At 31.6% G+C, this 17,686-nt stretch overlaps 3 protein-coding genes across 3 annotated transcripts; 2 read left to right on the plus strand and 1 right to left on the minus strand.

Annotated features, from left to right (window-relative positions):
- Positions 1-1,967: 1,967 nt before the first annotated feature.
- LOC18012675 lies at positions 1,968-3,673 on the minus strand. Its single transcript, XM_024151079.1, is given in 4 exon segments — positions 1,968-2,231; positions 2,233-2,430; positions 2,432-2,620; positions 2,921-3,673. Coding segments are annotated over 4 exon segments (1,404 nt in total).
- A 3,800-nt stretch (positions 3,674-7,473) lies between these two features.
- Positions 7,474-8,010, plus strand: LOC18013275 (root meristem growth factor 1). Its single transcript, XM_006395104.2, has 3 exons — positions 7,474-7,558; positions 7,656-7,717; positions 7,813-8,010. Exons 1-3 carry the CDS (start codon positions 7,474-7,476, stop codon positions 8,008-8,010), a joined length of 345 nt encoding a protein of 114 aa, XP_006395166.2.
- Positions 8,011-10,009: 1,999 nt separating this feature from the next.
- LOC18013276 (methylthioalkylmalate synthase 1, chloroplastic) lies at positions 10,010-16,621 on the plus strand. Its single transcript, XM_024151080.1, has 15 exons — positions 10,010-10,107; positions 10,249-10,412; positions 10,516-10,709; positions 10,804-11,136; positions 12,167-12,202; positions 12,511-12,761; positions 13,244-13,457; positions 13,554-13,634; positions 13,854-13,914; positions 14,483-14,513; positions 14,622-14,709; positions 14,788-14,888; positions 14,985-15,018; positions 15,191-15,265; positions 16,496-16,621. Exons 1-15 carry the CDS (start codon positions 10,010-10,012, stop codon positions 16,619-16,621), a joined length of 1,887 nt encoding a protein of 628 aa, XP_024006848.1.
- The last annotated feature ends 1,065 nt before the right edge of the window (positions 16,622-17,686 follow it).

Consider the following 17,686-nt stretch of genomic DNA (forward strand, 5'->3'; position numbering starts at 1 on the left):
TATAAACAATTTCTGTATGATCCACGTACCAACATGTTTTAATTCTTTATAATCCCATAGTTTTAACTAATAAGTTTATTTTTTAAAAGTTTGTGCATATAGTCAAAACATTGTTTATTAACGAAAACAAAAACAAAAAGATTGTTCGTCCTTACATATGTCTGCATATACATGTGAAAGATCATGAATATATGTTTACAGATGAATAGCTTAAACTTGGTGTTTATTTGAAAATAAAATTGAGAAATAAATATGTTAGACAAAAATCATGAATATATATATGTTTACAAATGAATGGCTTAAATGTAAGATCACGACAGAAAATAAAGTAGATACGTATAACCAACACTTCGTTTAAGTTATAGATCATTTCACATATACGAATTACGTATCCTATGCCCTCTGTATTTAACCAATAATATACTCTTGGCCTGGAATGAAATGACGTAATTGGTTCTCTACTATACAAATTTATTTGAGAAAAAAAAATTAAAGAAATTTCAAATCTTCCGCGGTCATGATATGCAGTGAGAAATCTAATGTCAAAATCGAAAAGAAATAATAATCTCTTCTTATTAAGTTGATGTTCTGATGAATATTGTATATTAATAATAAATTTGCGATAGAAAATAGAAAAGAAATTAAGAAAGATTCGTCAATGTCATATGTACTAAATCTGTTATTTACAAAAAGACATTCTTTGTGAAGCAATTATTTATCAGAAAATGCATCTAATATCATCATTCATCAACATATGTTTAGTTGGGTAAACTTCATTATCATATCGTAAATACGTGTTAAATATGGTGAAAAACGTCTTGGTAAGATGAGGTGTGTAAGTTTGTGTGTATATATACATAATACATGTATACTCATGTCCAACTTGGGCGCAGATACATCCCCTTTAGTCATAGTTTATGGTAGTTCGATCCCATATTATTAAATGGATAAAAATATTAAAATGAAAGTAAATAACTGTGCTGCTGCTAATTACAGATAGCAGCTACGCTTGTATATGCTTATATAGGTTAGAAGTTAACAAGAAGAACAAGTAACACAAATAAATATATAAATTTTCTTTTTATGAAATTAATTTTATGGTTAAGTTGGATATGCATGTATGAATGCAATTGTTTACATCTAGGAAACACATTGATGGAATATTTGCCTAACGACTCAAAGTTGATAAGATTGAGGGAATTAGCTAAGGTTTGGTAAAGTAAAGTTTGAAACTTGTATAGGGTAAGGTTTTCGGTCACCATTTCTATTGCGAGCTTTTTTCTTTATATAACCTCAAAATTTTGAGCCAAGATCCGGATCCAAGATTAGACGATTAATAATAACATGACACGACGTAAACTATTTCTTCTAAAGAAGTTAAGCCTAAAGTGTAATAATAGCATTTTTTTTTTTTTGCACTAATCAGTAATCACTATGTCACTACATAATTTGGTCTACTGTTAACTTGTTTTTATATGGAGTAATGTGGTAGAAAAGTTACTCCAAATGCTAGTTATTATATATTTATATTATTGCACGATAGAATTGTTAGAAATATAGTTTTTTTTTAGTCAAAACCATGACTTCATCACCAGCTTATGAAATAATAAGCTGGTCCAACCAAAGTGTAAGAAATTGACGACACAATGTATAAATGTATCCATAAAAAAATGGTTTAATGTTTGCAAACATCGACTTACTGATTGCTGCATGTTTTGTTCCTAGTTTGTGATATATTTATGTTCCTAATTTGCTACATTCTCAAAGGATTCCGCTCGCTATTTTTATGAAATCATTTGATTCCTCAGTAAAACTAAAATTTTATAGTTATCCCAAAAATTCAATGCATGAGGTTTCAAATTCACTGCAACATTGATCATCGATCTCAGATAAAATGAATTCACAAAAAAAAAAAAAATCGAGTATTACTTGAACACTTCTTTTAAAAAGAAGATGTGTTTTTTTATTTATTCAAATACCCAAGTACGACGCGGGAATTTAGCAAGTTCATGTTTTTCTAGGCGGGTTTTCCTTATCCTAAAACCAATAAGCTCATCAAATGGAGTTTTTAAGCTATCATAAAGATACCTAAACTCATAAAAAAGATTATCAGCGCGCGTAACCATATAATGGAGGCGTCCTCGAATACGTGCACCAGCAAGAGGGCGAGCACAGATGACTCTTGATTGGTCATATTAAGTCTTTAGACGGAGTAGATAATTTGGGGTATAAACTAACGATGAAATCCCGGCTTATCAATTCTTGAATCTCATCTTCAAAACCAATATACTCCATACGTTGTGTCTTGAAGTTCAAGTAAACACAGACAGTAGATTGCCAAATCCTTACACGCAGCCCTTCCTTCCAAGCACCGACCATATGTAGTCTTCTTGTACTCCACTCGTGGCCGCGACAGAAGTTTTTTACTTTTGTCTCTGAAAACACTGACGTCAAATCTGTAGTCGAGAGACCATTCTCCTCCTCTCGCCTTATCTTTTAGCACCCACAAACCTACACACTCCTCGGAAGAAAAATCCACCATCGCTAAGGTCCCTTGTAGATCAGTGAGGTGGAAGAGCTGCACAAGACCCCCGTGGATGAGAGCCGGGTGAGAAAACCACTCGAATGTCTCCATCTCAAGATTGAAACACAGGACCATGTGCTTGGTCCAATTTTCATTTTCCACCAAGGATTCATAAGCATAACGACCACACGAACAAACCGCTTGGGATCCCTAAAATATTTTGCAAGAAATAAAAAAACTACATACAATATATCATGAAAATTCTTTAGAAAGAAATTTAGTCAGAGAATTTAGTCTAAGACTCATACATATATATATATATATATATTTTCATTTACGGTATAAATATACTTATAAGAGAGAACCATCATCAACACAAACTACAAGGCTACTCACCTTGCTTATAGTGGCCGTCCAGTAAACATATCCGTGAATGGTGACGGTGGAAGAAGAAAAAGAAACATGGCCAAAAGGAAGAGCAGAGGAGGAGAAGGAGGAGGAGATGTCTAAGCTCCTCCAGTTATAGTCTGTTTCCCGCAGGGAAAAGACTTGGGCCACAAGCTTGAGCTCGGGTGTCTCCCAAACACTGATGATCTTGTGAGTTTTGCCTTTGAGATCATATCCAAATCCTAGAGGCTGTTTGCATGCGTTGTCATGCTCCTGACATGGTATCTTCATAGCCTCCTTCCCGACAGGGTTGAAGACATATGTGTCGGAACCACATCTCGTAAGAATTAGTCCATTGGAGCTTATAGGGGGAATATCATTTAAGGGTCTTTCCATGCAAGGATAATTCCAAAGGCTTCGATCTTCCACCTTCAACACCACATTATTTGCTTCATGATGATCACTATCCTCCTTCATCAGGCTCGTCTTACACATCCACAACTTGAAAAACACAGCTTCACTCTGGAATCCATAAGCGAGCAGCGATGGAGGTTCATCGTAAGCACAAACCACGCAACGACTGTCAATCATGCTAAGGAAGGTCTTGGAGACACATCGGCATATCAATGCTTCTTTCCCCGGTATTTTCTTTAGAATCTCCATCAGAATCTCTGCCGGTAGTTCCTCTATTACGCTTCTTTTTATACCAAGACCCTTCTCTTTTTCTCCCCATATCACCCGATACATTAGCTTTGTTATCATCTTGGATCTTCTCTCTATATCACTTGCGCCAACACCAATGGTTACGTTCTTATATTTGTGGAATGGGGAGGAGGAAAACTGATTCCCTCTAATTAGGGAACGGAGAAAATCTCTCTTACATTGTTGTCGTTCCCATTCAAAAGCTAGACTTAGTCCAAAATAAAATGAAGCAAAGACTTAGGAAGTGTTATTCAATCATGGTTTTTAATAAAATTTAAATCCAACTATAATCCACTATTAGTCAATTAATGATTCTAAATAATGTTTTAAAATCAAATGTTATTGGTTTTTTTTATTGTAAATCATATTTAAGAGGTTTTAAAATTTGGTGTTATTCAATAAAGATTTCAAATCTTTCATTAAAATCCAGTGTTATTCAAAACGAAATAATTTTTAAAATCTTTGTACATTAAGTCATTTCAAATTAGTTTTAATAGAGTTTTATGAGTAAATTATTAGAATCAAAATCCAGTGTATATTGCAGAGATTTTAGAATCTAAACAAATGAATCCATCAAACTGATATCAATTTTTAAATCTAGAAGATTATAAAATATAGAAAATTCATTTTAAATTCATGATTGAATAACATCCCCTTAGTCTCTTTTACACCTTTTTTTCTTTTTTTTTTCAGTTTAATTTTTTAATCGCTTTTATAATCGCTTACTTGTAATATTGGATCTGTCGGTATTAATTAAATGGGCGTCAAATTATAAGAGTCGGGCTTACAAAGCCTGCTGATATTAGAGCATGTACATCGCGGGGTCGTCGAAAGAAGCGGGCACGAGTTCATAGGAATTAATGGGTTAAAAAAAAAGATTTAAAGCCTGAATTCGACGAATCGGTTCATCCGGACGACCCTGATGAACCCGCCTCTTGTCGACGTGGCGTGTCGGGAGTGGTCGAGAGATTGAGGTAATTTTCGGGAAGGGAAAAAAATGGAGGGCCAAAAATCTCATTTTCTTCCTCGAGTTTTTTTCCTTTCCCTCTTTCCCTTCTCCAGGCGATTTTCGCGATTCTCTGACCCATCCATCGAAACCGGAAAATTTTCCCGATGAATCGCTCTTCCGAGGATTGCGCAACCGTTCATATTGTCAAGATAAGCTTCCGGACTGATATTTCAGTTGATTTCGTTTCGAATCGTTTGGGTTTCAAGAAATTAGGGTTTTCGAATTTTTTGGGGAAAAATTTTTGTTGTTAAAAATCGGTGTTTTCTGGGTTTAATAGGGTAGATTACGATTCTTGTGACCTATTTAATACCCGAGAATAGATTATGCGGCTTGTATTTGCAAGATTGGAAACAAAATTTATTTCCAGATGAACCCCTTCTCGGATTCGCTACTGAAACCCCTATAAATACCCGAGTTCTTCCCACAATTAAAAAAAAATTTAATTTCTGATGAACCCCATTAAAGGGTTCAGCAATGTACATGCTATTATATCTTTTACGTGCGGATGAGTATCTATTAAATAAATAAAAAATGGATCCGGATCGCTTAGGTTTTTGAAACGTTTTTTGAGCCAATAATGCGAGTCTTTTTTCTTTTCTTTTTTTTTTTTCATCAGAATGCGAGTCTTTTTATTGCTACTTTATTAATGGTTGGCGAATTTTTTAAATTGGTTTAGTTACGAGAAAATACTTTCAGTCCAGTGCTTTACAATAAGAAATACTTTCAGTCCAGTGCTTTACAAGAAGATACTGTGGTTGTCAAATCTCAAAATTCTCTTTTTAATTAATTAATTGTTATGGGAAGTCTAAATTTAATATCTAAGTCTAACCATGCCTAAAGTGAATTATTTCTGAAACATTAAATAGTGATTAATTATCTTTTCAGAAAATGTTTAACAACAATATAGCAACTGATGGCCTTGGCGGACGACCAAAGTGTTTTCGTAGGGGAATAAGTGATAAGCCAAGACAATGATTTGGTGGTAATATGGGAAAAAGTGGGTGATGTCTATTTTATTCTTTGTTAATTAACTAATTCCAAATAACAAGTAAATATATTAAATAACCGGACAGACGAATGCTGATTTCTGCTTTCTTATAGAAACTTCACCAAATGCGCTAGTTATAATTGTATTTTGACGTATAATTTATGACATTTTTTCTACTGTTTGTATAATTTATACTTTTTCTGTTCAGAATTATTTAATGTTTTAGAAGATTTTTTTTGTTCAGAATTATTTGATGTTCTCACTTTTTAATGCTAAATTGAATAAATTTTTATAGTTTTTGACCTTTTATATTCTGTATATTGTCTTTTTATTGGCTGAATGATATTTAAATGGATTATAAATAATTTTTTTAGTATAAGAAAAATTAAAATTAAATGAATCTTTAAATTGTGTATAAAAACTTTAAACATCAAATAATTCTGAATAGAAAGAATGTATTAAAAAGAGGTTTTTTCATAGCGCATAAATTTAAATAGTACGAGAAGCACCACGTGAAGATGTCCTTGGGAAGTTCAAAAATTTGACTTTCTATATATAAATAAATAAAAAAGTCTCATTTGAATGTTATAAATAACAAGGCTCATTCTTGACCCCAAAAAAAGGGCTCATCTTTTTCACATCCACATGAGGTTTTAAGTACTCCCCCCCCCCCCAACGACGGTTGATCCAAGAGCTTATGGTCGGTTTTCCACATTAGTTGGCCGGTGTTGGTTTAATCCTCTATTCCGGTACTACTGTCACTCATACATGAAATTCCATAATATTATCGGGTGATAATGGAAGAAAAGTATGTGACTCCAATTTCCTTATATGTTTCGCGATCTGAACATATTCTTACCAATAGTCGTTTATAAGATTCAGTAAATTAAATTTAGTTTATTAATTGTTGCATAGTAATGAAATACTCCTATTGATAATCCAAACCAAAACCTCTGATGTTTTTGGTTTGGTACAAAAACCAATCCGGTCTGCTTGCAAGTTAAAAACTACTATAATCACGTTGCATTTGCAACACCGCTTTCTAGGAATTAGTCACATAGTTGATAATCACGGATTTTTTATTAAATACGATTGTGTTCTGTGTTTGCATATGTCTGATATAAGACATTATACATAAATGAAGCATATCTATGGTACTAACTTTACAATCTGCCCTATAGAAGTATATACGTACAAAAATTCCATGTTTATATATAGAAGTATCTATGTACAAATTTTAATCATATGGTTTTTCATGTATTATAATTAACTTGGTCGAGATTTCTCTACATGTTAGTCACAAACTCGATAACTTGTTTATAAGAAAGTATACTATTTGCGCATCTTAGTTAATTGTAGAATAAATCTAGGTTTACTATTACGGAAATAAGACTTCAACATTGTTTATTACTTTTATAATAAAAAAAACATTTTTTAATACCAGAAAACATTACTAGAAAACATATAAGTAAAAAGTACTCTCACTTGGATAAATTAATGAAAATATATACAATTTGAAACACATGGGTTCCCAAAACCAAAGCTTTGAACAATATTGGACTTGGCACCTTTCGTTGTTTCGTGTCTTTATTTAGACAATCCCCAAGCAAAATTAACATTCAAAAACGGTTAAACGCATTTTCCCTCTTGTTTTCTTTACTACTGTTTATAAACTACCATGTAAATTTTTCATACTAGCTTTGACCTTGAGCTCTTTTTCTTCTTCTTGGATTTTTTTGTCTCTCTTTATAATCTCCCCTCTCTTCTCCCTCATATACACAATTCTCCTCTTTATCTTGTTCACTCACACACACACACGGGGATAGTTATACAGAAGAAAGAAAAAAAAGGAACAAGCTAGAAATGGTGGCCCTGAGGGCTTTTTGCTATCTTCTAATATTTTTCGTCTTGCAATTTAAAGTCTCCAATGCAAACTTAAATAAACAAGGTATATGTATGTGTTTGGGTATGAGTACCTTTATTATTTGAAAATATGAATTATTTAAGGTATATAATTACGCTCACCAAAATAAATTTCTCTATAGCTCCACTGGCGGCAAATAATGGTGGTCTTGGAGCAATCACTAGTACTCCAATTGACAACAAGGTACGTAGTATAGTAAACGATTCTCAATCCATTATTTAGAAATTAGACATCGAACTTTAAGATATTAGTTCCATTCAATATTATATATATATTAGGCTATTGATAATGTAAGCGAAAACCGAAAGACGTTGAAGCATGGAACTGTGAATGTCGAGGCAAATGAAAAGAATGGTTTAGAGATACAGAGCAAAGAAACAGTGAGAAAAAGAAAGAACATGACGAGACTCACCAAAACGGTGAGTTTAACGGCCGATTACAGTGCCCTAGGTCATCATCCTCCTAGGCATAATTAATTGGAATACTTATCATACTTTTTGTTTTCTTTCTGTTACATGAAATACGAGCCTCTCTTTCGCAAAGAGGCTTCAATTTTGGTGATCACTACAAAGCCTGTGGAATTCAACAATATATTATGATTAAGTGATCAAGACCTAATCACTAGATAGATTAACAACGAGTAATGAGAACCAGTTGTCTGTTGCTTACATATGTAGACCAGTGCAAGAAGCTGAACCAGTTTCCAATGATCGATACGAGCCAAAGTCCTATGAGAGCCTTTGTTTCAGAAAAATAAAGAAAAAAATGTTCATAAATCATTTCAGACTTCAGAGACTGACTTCAGAGACTGCTATAAACAGGACTTGAGACGCTAAACAAGCACCATTGCGAAGTTCTTGATGTCTCTCTCTAAACCTTAAGGTTGCAAAAGCACAGTTAAGCTCAAAGGTCAATGCAGAAGCAGCTTGGAGTAATTAAATGGCTTCTCAGGGATGTAGATCTCCACTATCTTCTCTGGAGAACTATTAATTTCAGCTTTTTTTACATCTCGTTTTTTTAGGTGAAATCATAACCTCTGGGGTTTTTTTTTTTTTGCAATCTTTTTTTTTTCTTGGTAACTTCTTGGATCACAAACTTTTTTAAACTGAAATTGGATCTGGAATCAAATACTCAAAGTTGCTTTGTCAGATCTTAAATCATAAACCTCTGGGGTTTTATTTGTTTGCTATTTTTTGGTTGATAACTTCTTGGATCACAAACTTCTTAAACTTTTTAAACTGAAATTTGATCTGGAATACAGTAAAACTTCTATAAATTAATAATATCAGGATCATAATATTTTATTAATTTATCGTAATATTAATTTATTTATAAATTAATAATTATTAATTTATAGAGAAATATTATTTTTCGCCCGTCTTCTTCTTAAAATTTATTTGAAATGATGTTATATTTAAGAACGTAAACTCATATGCTTATAAAATGACATGCATAAACTTAAAATTATGATTAAAATATAGCAATCGCAGTAGAATAGTTATTTCTATTTGTTAATTGTGGACTGAATTATCTATATAAAAGTATAAATGTTCATTAGTACAAAATTTAGAAAAAAATATGGCTACTATGTTTAATGTTAGTTCTGAAATTGAAGACAATACTATAATATACTTTGAAAACAGTTACGAGTAAAAAATCAATTATAACATCTAAATTTTTTTCACAAATTTGTAAGGAGTTAAAAAAAAAATATTAAAAGTTATTAATGTTAATAATTAAAGAGATGAACTTAAATAATAACAAAAAACATATTAATCATATTTTAGTATATTATATCTTACATATATATATATATAATTTTTTATAATTATTAATTTATGTTTATGTTGAGACCATAGATTTACATAGAAGTTTCAAAAAAATTATTAACTTATTATCTTATCGAATTTGATGGATTTTTACAGTGTCCCGACTCGGGACCAGAAAAATTTATTAATTTATACTGATTATTAATTTATCGAATATTAATTTATAGAGATTCTATATATATCAAATATATACGCACATAGTTGCTTTGTTAGATCTTAATTCCTTACTTTTATAAAAAAAAGATAAGTTGGCGTTATCCAAAATAGATTAGGAGTTATCTCTAATTATTTTACACACATCATCATGTTCAATATAAACTAATCCTTATCCTAATAGGATTTCCTAAGAAATTACTAGCTCACGATTTCTAATAAGTAAACCTATGCCCATAAATCCATCTGTCTCAATCCCGTCTAATTGGAAACCCATAGCTCTTGTTAGTAAAGAAAGAAAGATGATTAGTTTTAAATTTTATTAATTTCGTCAAATTTATAAATTCCTTATTTCTTTTGAATCAGGATTTTGGAAAAAAAGTTTCCAAATACAAGTTTATAAGGAAAATATCAAAAGCAAGTTTCTGAGAGAAATCAAAGTCGTCTTTTGCTCCAGGAACAAAGCCTAAGAAAAGAAAAGTGTAGGAGAGATATGGAGGATCAAAAGCAATTTAAGTTGGAGATAGGTAACTTCTCGGAGAAGGAATCTGTGATATCATCACCAAAGTTCTTAAGCGGCGGCTGCGAATGGTAAGTATTTATTATATACATGTATGTGTGTGTGTGTTTTGATTCTTGACTCATCCGGTAGATACATTCAATAAACGACTTCTGTCGATATGATTAGTTAGATGTACAACTAAAAACGGGCTTTTCTATCATTCTTCTCAGGTACGTTAACGTTTTTCCCAAAGGAGTTTGCATTAATGATCAGTCCATGTATCTGTACCTCTGCGTTGGAAACCCTAAATCATTGCGACCTGGATGGAAAATACGAGCTAGTTTTTCCTTCGCTGTGTTGAATCAATCACTCGAAGAGCTCTATAGACTAGATGGTAATGAACTTATCTTCCTAATTGTAGAAGAAAATTTTACTGATAATTTCTTTTTAAAAAAAATAAATCAAGCTTTCTGGTTTTTTTTTTTTTTGTTTTGCAGAACGGTGCCGATTGTTCAGCGCTCACATACTAGCATGGGGTCGTTCTGTGCCTCGTGAGAAGCTTCAAGAAAAAGGGTTTTTGGAGAAGAATAAACTCATCATAAAAACCCAAGTAAAAGTAGTTGAAGTTGTTAATGAAGGAGATGTAAGTGGGAATGATCTTTTAGATCGTGTCCGATATATGGGTTCAAAGGTATGATTATAGGGATGCTTCTTGCTGTTTTTGATTCACACTTCTAGGATTTGATCTTTAGTTAAGGTAATTACATCTTTTCTCTTGTTAACAGGCGTATTCAGTGGTAAAGCTTTTCAAAAGGCACCCGGACATTGCAAGGAGTTTCAGACCAAGAAAGCAACTGGTGAAGACAGCATGCATAAACGACTTCCTCGGTTTCATGCAGATACTGGGTGAGCCTCCATATAGCTTATCCCAGACTGAGCTAAGCAACACTCTCAGGAATTTGATCGAGCTAGCAGAAGCGGGATTCACGCTAGACTGGATAAAGGAAGAGCATGATAAGATCCAAGAACGTGAGTCCAAGACTATGATAGCTGCACTGAATAAGGGGGGCAAGGCTATTATTAGACACTGGCTCAAGGGTGTTGTTCCCTCTTGGAAAGTAAGACTGGGGTTTGCTGATGTTTGTAAGGTTAAAAAAGACTAAATAATATGTATAGGTAAAGTTTAAAAAGACTAAACAAATCTATATTTTATTACACAGTTTCATTTGTCCAGAGTTTCATGGATTATTAGATGGAAAGATCGAACCGTTATAATTTATAAAGAATAATCTCGGCAAGTGCTGCTTTGCTAATGTAACTGTTTTTTTTTTTAATTTAGTTTATACGAAACAAATATATCACTGCCACATAATAATATAGTAAAACAGAGAGATACAATAAAAATAGGATTCTAAATATTCATAGAATTTTTTTTTTATCATAAACTATATTATGTGGCAGTGTTTTGTTTCTGTTTCGTATAAACTAAATAGGAAAAAACGTATTTTATAAACAAATCACTGGAGTTTTGTATTTCATAAACAATGATAAAAAAAATTCCTTATGGAAGGAAAGTGTAACGTAAACGCAAAATCTCCGTTTGGAATGGTTCTTACCATGTATAACAACTACTAAAATGTGGATCCTCATATTAGTTAGTAACTACATGAAATCAACAGAAGCAGCAAATAAAGTGTCGTCATTTCATTTCTATATAAGAGATAACTTCCATAGAATGTGTATTCAATTTATATGTGAAAAAGAAAATCCAATAAGGTCAGATGGTAAAAAAAAAAAGCATATATTTCATCATGCTAATAAGAGATGATGAGTTGAACAAGATCTTTTGGAGAACATATTTGCATCTTTTGATTTGCAAAACCTGTGATATTTGGTAATAATTAATAACTCATTCGCAAAGAGTATGTGATCTTCTTCCTAGTGAATCATTGCATATGTTCTTCCAATGTCTCTGCACAATCTGAGAAAGTGTTTATCCTTATCCAGTGTTTCTCTCAAGTCCAGATACACATCCTTTGCAGTTACGGCGCCTGCAGATATCATCATCATCATCATCATCATGATTTTCTGGATAGTCGAGAGATTCAATACCAGATTCGGTGCCATTGCTGATGAGCATGGATTCAGGGATTCAAGATCATCGCCAAGACCGTAGGAAACGAGGTTGTTTCTCTATTTCCTTCATCTTATAGTATACGTTTTCTTTATGTTCCAACTGAATATAGTTAACCTTGTCGTTTGGGGGACATCTATAAAATTGTTAACATATATAGTTTTGACGCAAATAATACAAGCACATACCTCTTGTTTCAAAGTATATACATGTTTTTTTACAAGATTTCAAAGTATATACATATCAAATACAAATGGGAGTATTTCTAGTAAGCCAAAAATAAAAATAAAAATGAATTATTTCACCAAATTTTACCATGTAAATAATATTTGATGATGTATTGTTGTTTTTTGCGTAGGTGGATGAGGAAACAGGTTACGTGCCAGTGATATGCGCCCTCGCACGATGCAAACATAAAGACATAGAGGCGGTCTGGGAGGCGGTTAAGTACGCGAAGAGGCCTAACATACTCATATTCATATCTACCAGTGACATTCACATCAAATATAAGTTGAAAAAGACTAAAGAAGAAGTCATCGAGATGGCCGCTAGTAGTATTAGGTTCGCTAGGTCCAATGACGTCCAAATCGGTTGCGAAGATGCCGGCAGGTCCATATCTTACCCCAAAACCTTTCTATATATCTCGATTGTTTTTTTTTATTTGCGTCCGTTTGGTTATGTCACACAATATTTTTGTTTGACGAGAGTCTCTATTACTCTCTTTTTGACGTCCTCTATAACAACATTAGTTAAAGGTCAATTTTATAGGTGTCACTTTCATGTTAATTATCACAATTGGTCAATTACAAATGTATCTTTAATGAATAAAACAGATTTTGGCTATTGAATATTTTGTTTTTCTATTTGAAATAAAAATCTAAAATTTAGTACTCACTCTTTTTTTACAGCAATCTAAGATTATACATGTAGATAAAACACACAAAATTATCAAATAACTATGTCATAATCTATAGCGCGTTTAGCTGTTGTTGGATAATGTTATGGATTAATGTGACTAATGACCTCTCCATATTATTCATCATGTCATATATAGATTCTTATACTACTAGTGTGTGATTAAAGCTAAGCAGGTCGGAGAAAGATTTTCTATGCAAGATTCTAGGAGAAGCGATAAAAGCGGGCGTGACCACGGGGAACATTGCGGACACGGTAGGGATCAACATGCCGGAAGAATACGGAGAACTTGTGAGATGCCTCAAAGCAAACACTCCTGGAATCGATGATGTTATCTTCAGCGTTCACTGTCACAACGACCTTGGTAATGCTACCGCCAACGCAATCGCCGTACCATTTTTTTTTTTTAACTCTCATTTATTTCATTTATATACAAATATCTATTGAATATACAAATAGAACAATGAATTTACATGATCTATATAGGGTGTATGCGCGGGAGCAAGACAATTTGACGTAACGGTCAACGGAATAGGCGAAAGAAGTGGAAATGCGCCACTTGAAGAGGTATTAGATTATCATCACCAAAAGGCCCTCTTTATTGGAGTTGGTTTAGTTGAATCAGTTTCCTTTAGCTGGTTTACAACATATATACAATTGAGAACGAGTAAACCGATCTAAACCAATATATAAAATTAATTTAGTATTGAAAAGCAGCTAAAGGAAACTAAACCAATAGTAAGACATGTGTAATCATCAATATGAGTATTTCTTTGATATGTATAGGTCGTGATGGCTTTGAAATGTCGAGGAGCAGACGTGATGGATGGTGTTTACACTAGAATAGGTTTGGGCACATTATCCGAACCCGAATAAGTTATCTGAACCCGACCCGAAAATGAGAAACCGAACCCGAATCGAAACTGATAAAATATCCGAACAGTTTTTAAATTTTTAAATTCGAAAAACCGAAACCGAACCAAACCGAACCGAAAATCCGAATGGATATCCGAAATATCCGAAATACAATTATATACCCAAAATACTAACTACAATTAGATTTAATAACCTAAAATTACAATTATAAATCCAAAATATGAATTATTTTTATTCTGAAAATGATAAAAAATCCAAAATAATTTAAACATACTAAGTTTTTAGTTATATTTTTAAAATTTTGCCAAATTTTATTTGAATTTAACTAATTTTATTTAAATTTAATTATTTTTATTTAATTTTATTATTTTTTGGATATCCAAACCTGAACCGAACCCGATCGAATATAACCGAACTCGAACCGAAATTCCAAAAATATCCGAATGGGTTTTCAATCTAAAAACCGAAAATCCTAAAAATCGAATTATCCGAACCGAATCCGAATGGATATCCGAACGCCCAGACCTACACTAGAATAGACACACGCCAAATTATGGCTACCAGCAAGATCGGTAACTTTTTATGTATACATATGGAGAAACGATCATGCTAGATTTTTTTTTTTTTTTTTTTTGGCCTTTATAATAGTTGACTATAGTAGATGTAAATTCTTGAGCAGGTCCAAGAATATACAGGCTTGTATGTTCAACCACATAAGCCTATAGTTGGAGCCAACTGTTTTGTTCATGAGAGCGGCGTTCATCAGGTTCCATATATTTATGACATACGAAAATAAATATGAGAATGATTTGTATTTAATGATGATTGTTCAAACATTTTTCAGGATGGAATATTGAAAAATCGGAGTACATATGAGATCTTATCACCAGAACATATTGGGGTTGTCAAATCTCAAAATTCTGGAATTGTTCTTGGAAAGCTTAGGTAATTGTTCCATTGAGTGATATTTTCTTGGTTTTAATCAAATTTACGTACGTGTACCATTATTAACTTTATTTGAAAAACTATGGGAAAATGTAGTGGACGCCATGCGGTGAAAGATCGGCTGAAAGAGGTATCCTTTTTGTGATTTAGTAATTTCTTTACTCGTTTCGTTATACAATGATCATATATGTGTATTTTTTCGAATAAGAGATCAATTTTATGTTAAAATACTTGGGTGTTTTATTTCTCTATTTTATTTTTATTTTTTGGTTAAAGGTGTTTATTTTATTTACCATTCTCAGTTGGGATATGAAATCGATGATGAAAAATTGAACGACACCTTCTCACAGTTCAGGGATTTAACCAAGAAGAAAAAGGTCTCTTTTTTTTCATTTTCTATTTTGTTTATTCTGATAAAAAGGCCCTATGGTTTGTATATTCTCGTGCACACATGCGTTGTGATTTAACATAAACTATATTTTAACTCCGTGCGACGAAATGTTTTATTTTTTATTTCTAATATAAGTTGCATTTATCTTTTTTGTTTAGATATAATTTATTTTTGTTATTTATTTTCTTAAATCAAAACATTGTTATCATATTTTAATTTTAAACAGTAAAATTTGTATATTAGTAGAATAAGAGTATACGTTAATTAAGTATACATTGATCTAATATTAATTATAAATTTTGTTATTATGTGAATTTAGATTTACACATAAACAATCTATATATCTATGAATTTGCTAATCCATCCGTTTAGTTTAGTTGTCTTAAATCATTTTTAATATCTTACATGTTTTGACAAACTAACCCGTATAAGACTATAATTATAATTGTATAACCCTATAAATATTTACTAATATGGAATATTTGGACCAAGTGATTATGAAAAAATATAATAAGATATTTATTTACTATTTGTGCTATTAAAAATGTATATATATATATATAAACGGGCTAACCTGTTAGTTTAATTGTCTCAAATCATCTTAATATCTTACATGTTTTAATAAATTATCTCATGAACCTTAAATATATATATATATAACTCTAATCAGCTCGATCATATTATTGTATAATATAAATATTTGATATTTTAGACCAATTGTTTATGATAAAATACGATAAGATATTTATTTACTATAAATTTTTATAAAATATTGTTTAAATTTAAAATTTTAAATTAAATCTCTCCTGTATTTAAGAAATTTTAAAGTATTAAAATTATTATCTAAATTTTCGTAATAAAATTTAATTATAATTTTTTTTTGAATTTTTTGAATTTAAATTAAATTGAATTCAAATTTTTGTAACTAAATTTAATTAAATGTTTAATAATTTGAAATTTAAATTAAAGATGACCTAGATTTTAGGAAATCTAAAAATATCTAAATTAATAACTAATTTTCAAAAATTAAATATAAAAACAAAATAAAATATTATAAAAAAAATCTTAGGAGTGTTTGGATGCAAGCACTAAATGTGCTTCTGTTTTAATAGAATATATATATTTAAGTAGTATATGAAAGAAGAATGTAAAATATATAATAAATTAAATTGATTATAAAATCTCACACTTACACTAAATGGTTTAATTTGTTCAGAGAATCACGGATGCTGATCTCAAGGCATTAGTAACCTGTGGTGATGAAATCTCGTCAGAGAAACTAAACGGCGCTAGCGGTAAAGAGACTAACGGCTATGTACCACTCCCTCAGATTTCCTCATAAGTTTTGCCATAACGGCTATGTATCAACAATCGGGTTCCATGGAAGCGCCGCTTCCTCTAAAAACTCTCCTTCCATTATTACTAATTTAAAATATTATTTTTTATCATCGAAATACTTAGTTCATGTTTGATGTTTCTTGAACATGAATGTTGGTTTGCAAATCGGTTTGGTTATATGGATATATGAATGCATTGATGAGAAAAGAAAAAAAATTAGTAAGAGAAGACCTAAAAGCTAGGTTCATAAAAATATGATCATGTGAGTGCCTAATACCAATACATATTACCGACGATTGCCATTCAAATATAGAAATATATAGATGATCAATAGTTTTTCACAATTTTTATAGAGATTTCTTGGTTTCATGAGTGAAGGCTCTATTTACATATTGAAGCTAGCTGGTGAGGATCAAGAAATATATTGGTTTCACATGAAGGCTACAAAGCACATACTTCACTTGCTTGTAGCCAGCTCGAGATCATAAGAAAGAATTTTTAGGATAATAAGTGATGAATGTGAGTTGCTTTGGTCTGTATTGCACATTCGTTTAATCGTTTGACTCAGAGATTTTAATAATCGACGCATTTTTATTTCATTTTCCATGTCTCAATGGTTACTGACACAGTATATTTGATAATTTGAGAATGCAGAATTCATTACCTCGTTTTATTATTGTTGCTTTCACATAAAAAGATATGCAGGAAAATTGAAACTATTCTTTCTTTAGGTCATTTGAAACCCGGTTATTTAAAAAATGCAACTGTGGAGCCAATCACACACTTACAAATTCCACTATTTTTTTCCCAAGCCGAGAGATTTTGTTCTAAGTCTTTGGAAAAAATAACAAAGCAAAAAGTGTCTGGAAAAAACCGGACTTATTTGAGGAAATTACAAGAAAGAAACAAAAAAAAAGCATAAGCAACCAGTGATGTTAGCTTTCTCTCCCCTGAAGATGAACTCTTGCTACGCTTTTGCGCTATAAACCCGAACTTTTTTTTTTTTTTTTGAAAAAATGTTAAATTATAAACCCTAACTTAATTAAAGAAGAAATAAAATGACGTAAAG

Source organism: Eutrema salsugineum, unplaced genomic scaffold, assembly GCF_000478725.1.
Source record: "Eutrema salsugineum unplaced genomic scaffold, Eutsalg1_0 scaffold_6, whole genome shotgun sequence".
NCBI classification, from domain to species: Eukaryota; Viridiplantae; Streptophyta; class Magnoliopsida; order Brassicales; family Brassicaceae; genus Eutrema; species Eutrema salsugineum.

Bases quoted from the DNA above. Each gene is read 5' to 3' on its own strand.
- LOC18013275 (XM_006395104.2), top strand. From the start codon at position 7,474: ATGGTGGCCCTGAGGGCTTTTTGCTATCTTCTAATATTTTTCGTCTTG. The intron at 7,559-7,655 runs GTATATGTATGT...ATTTCTCTATAG, and splicing joins TGCAAACTTAAATAAACAAG to CTCCACTGGCGGCAAATAAT. The intron at 7,718-7,812 runs GTACGTAGTATA...TATATATATTAG, and splicing joins GTACTCCAATTGACAACAAG to GCTATTGATAATGTAAGCGA.
- LOC18013276 (XM_024151080.1), top strand. From the start codon at position 10,010: ATGGAGGATCAAAAGCAATTTAAGTTGGAGATAGGTAACTTCTCGGAG. The intron at 10,413-10,515 runs GTAATGAACTTA...TTTGTTTTGCAG, and splicing joins AGAGCTCTATAGACTAGATG to AACGGTGCCGATTGTTCAGC. The intron at 10,710-10,803 runs GTATGATTATAG...TCTTGTTAACAG, and splicing joins TCCGATATATGGGTTCAAAG to GCGTATTCAGTGGTAAAGCT.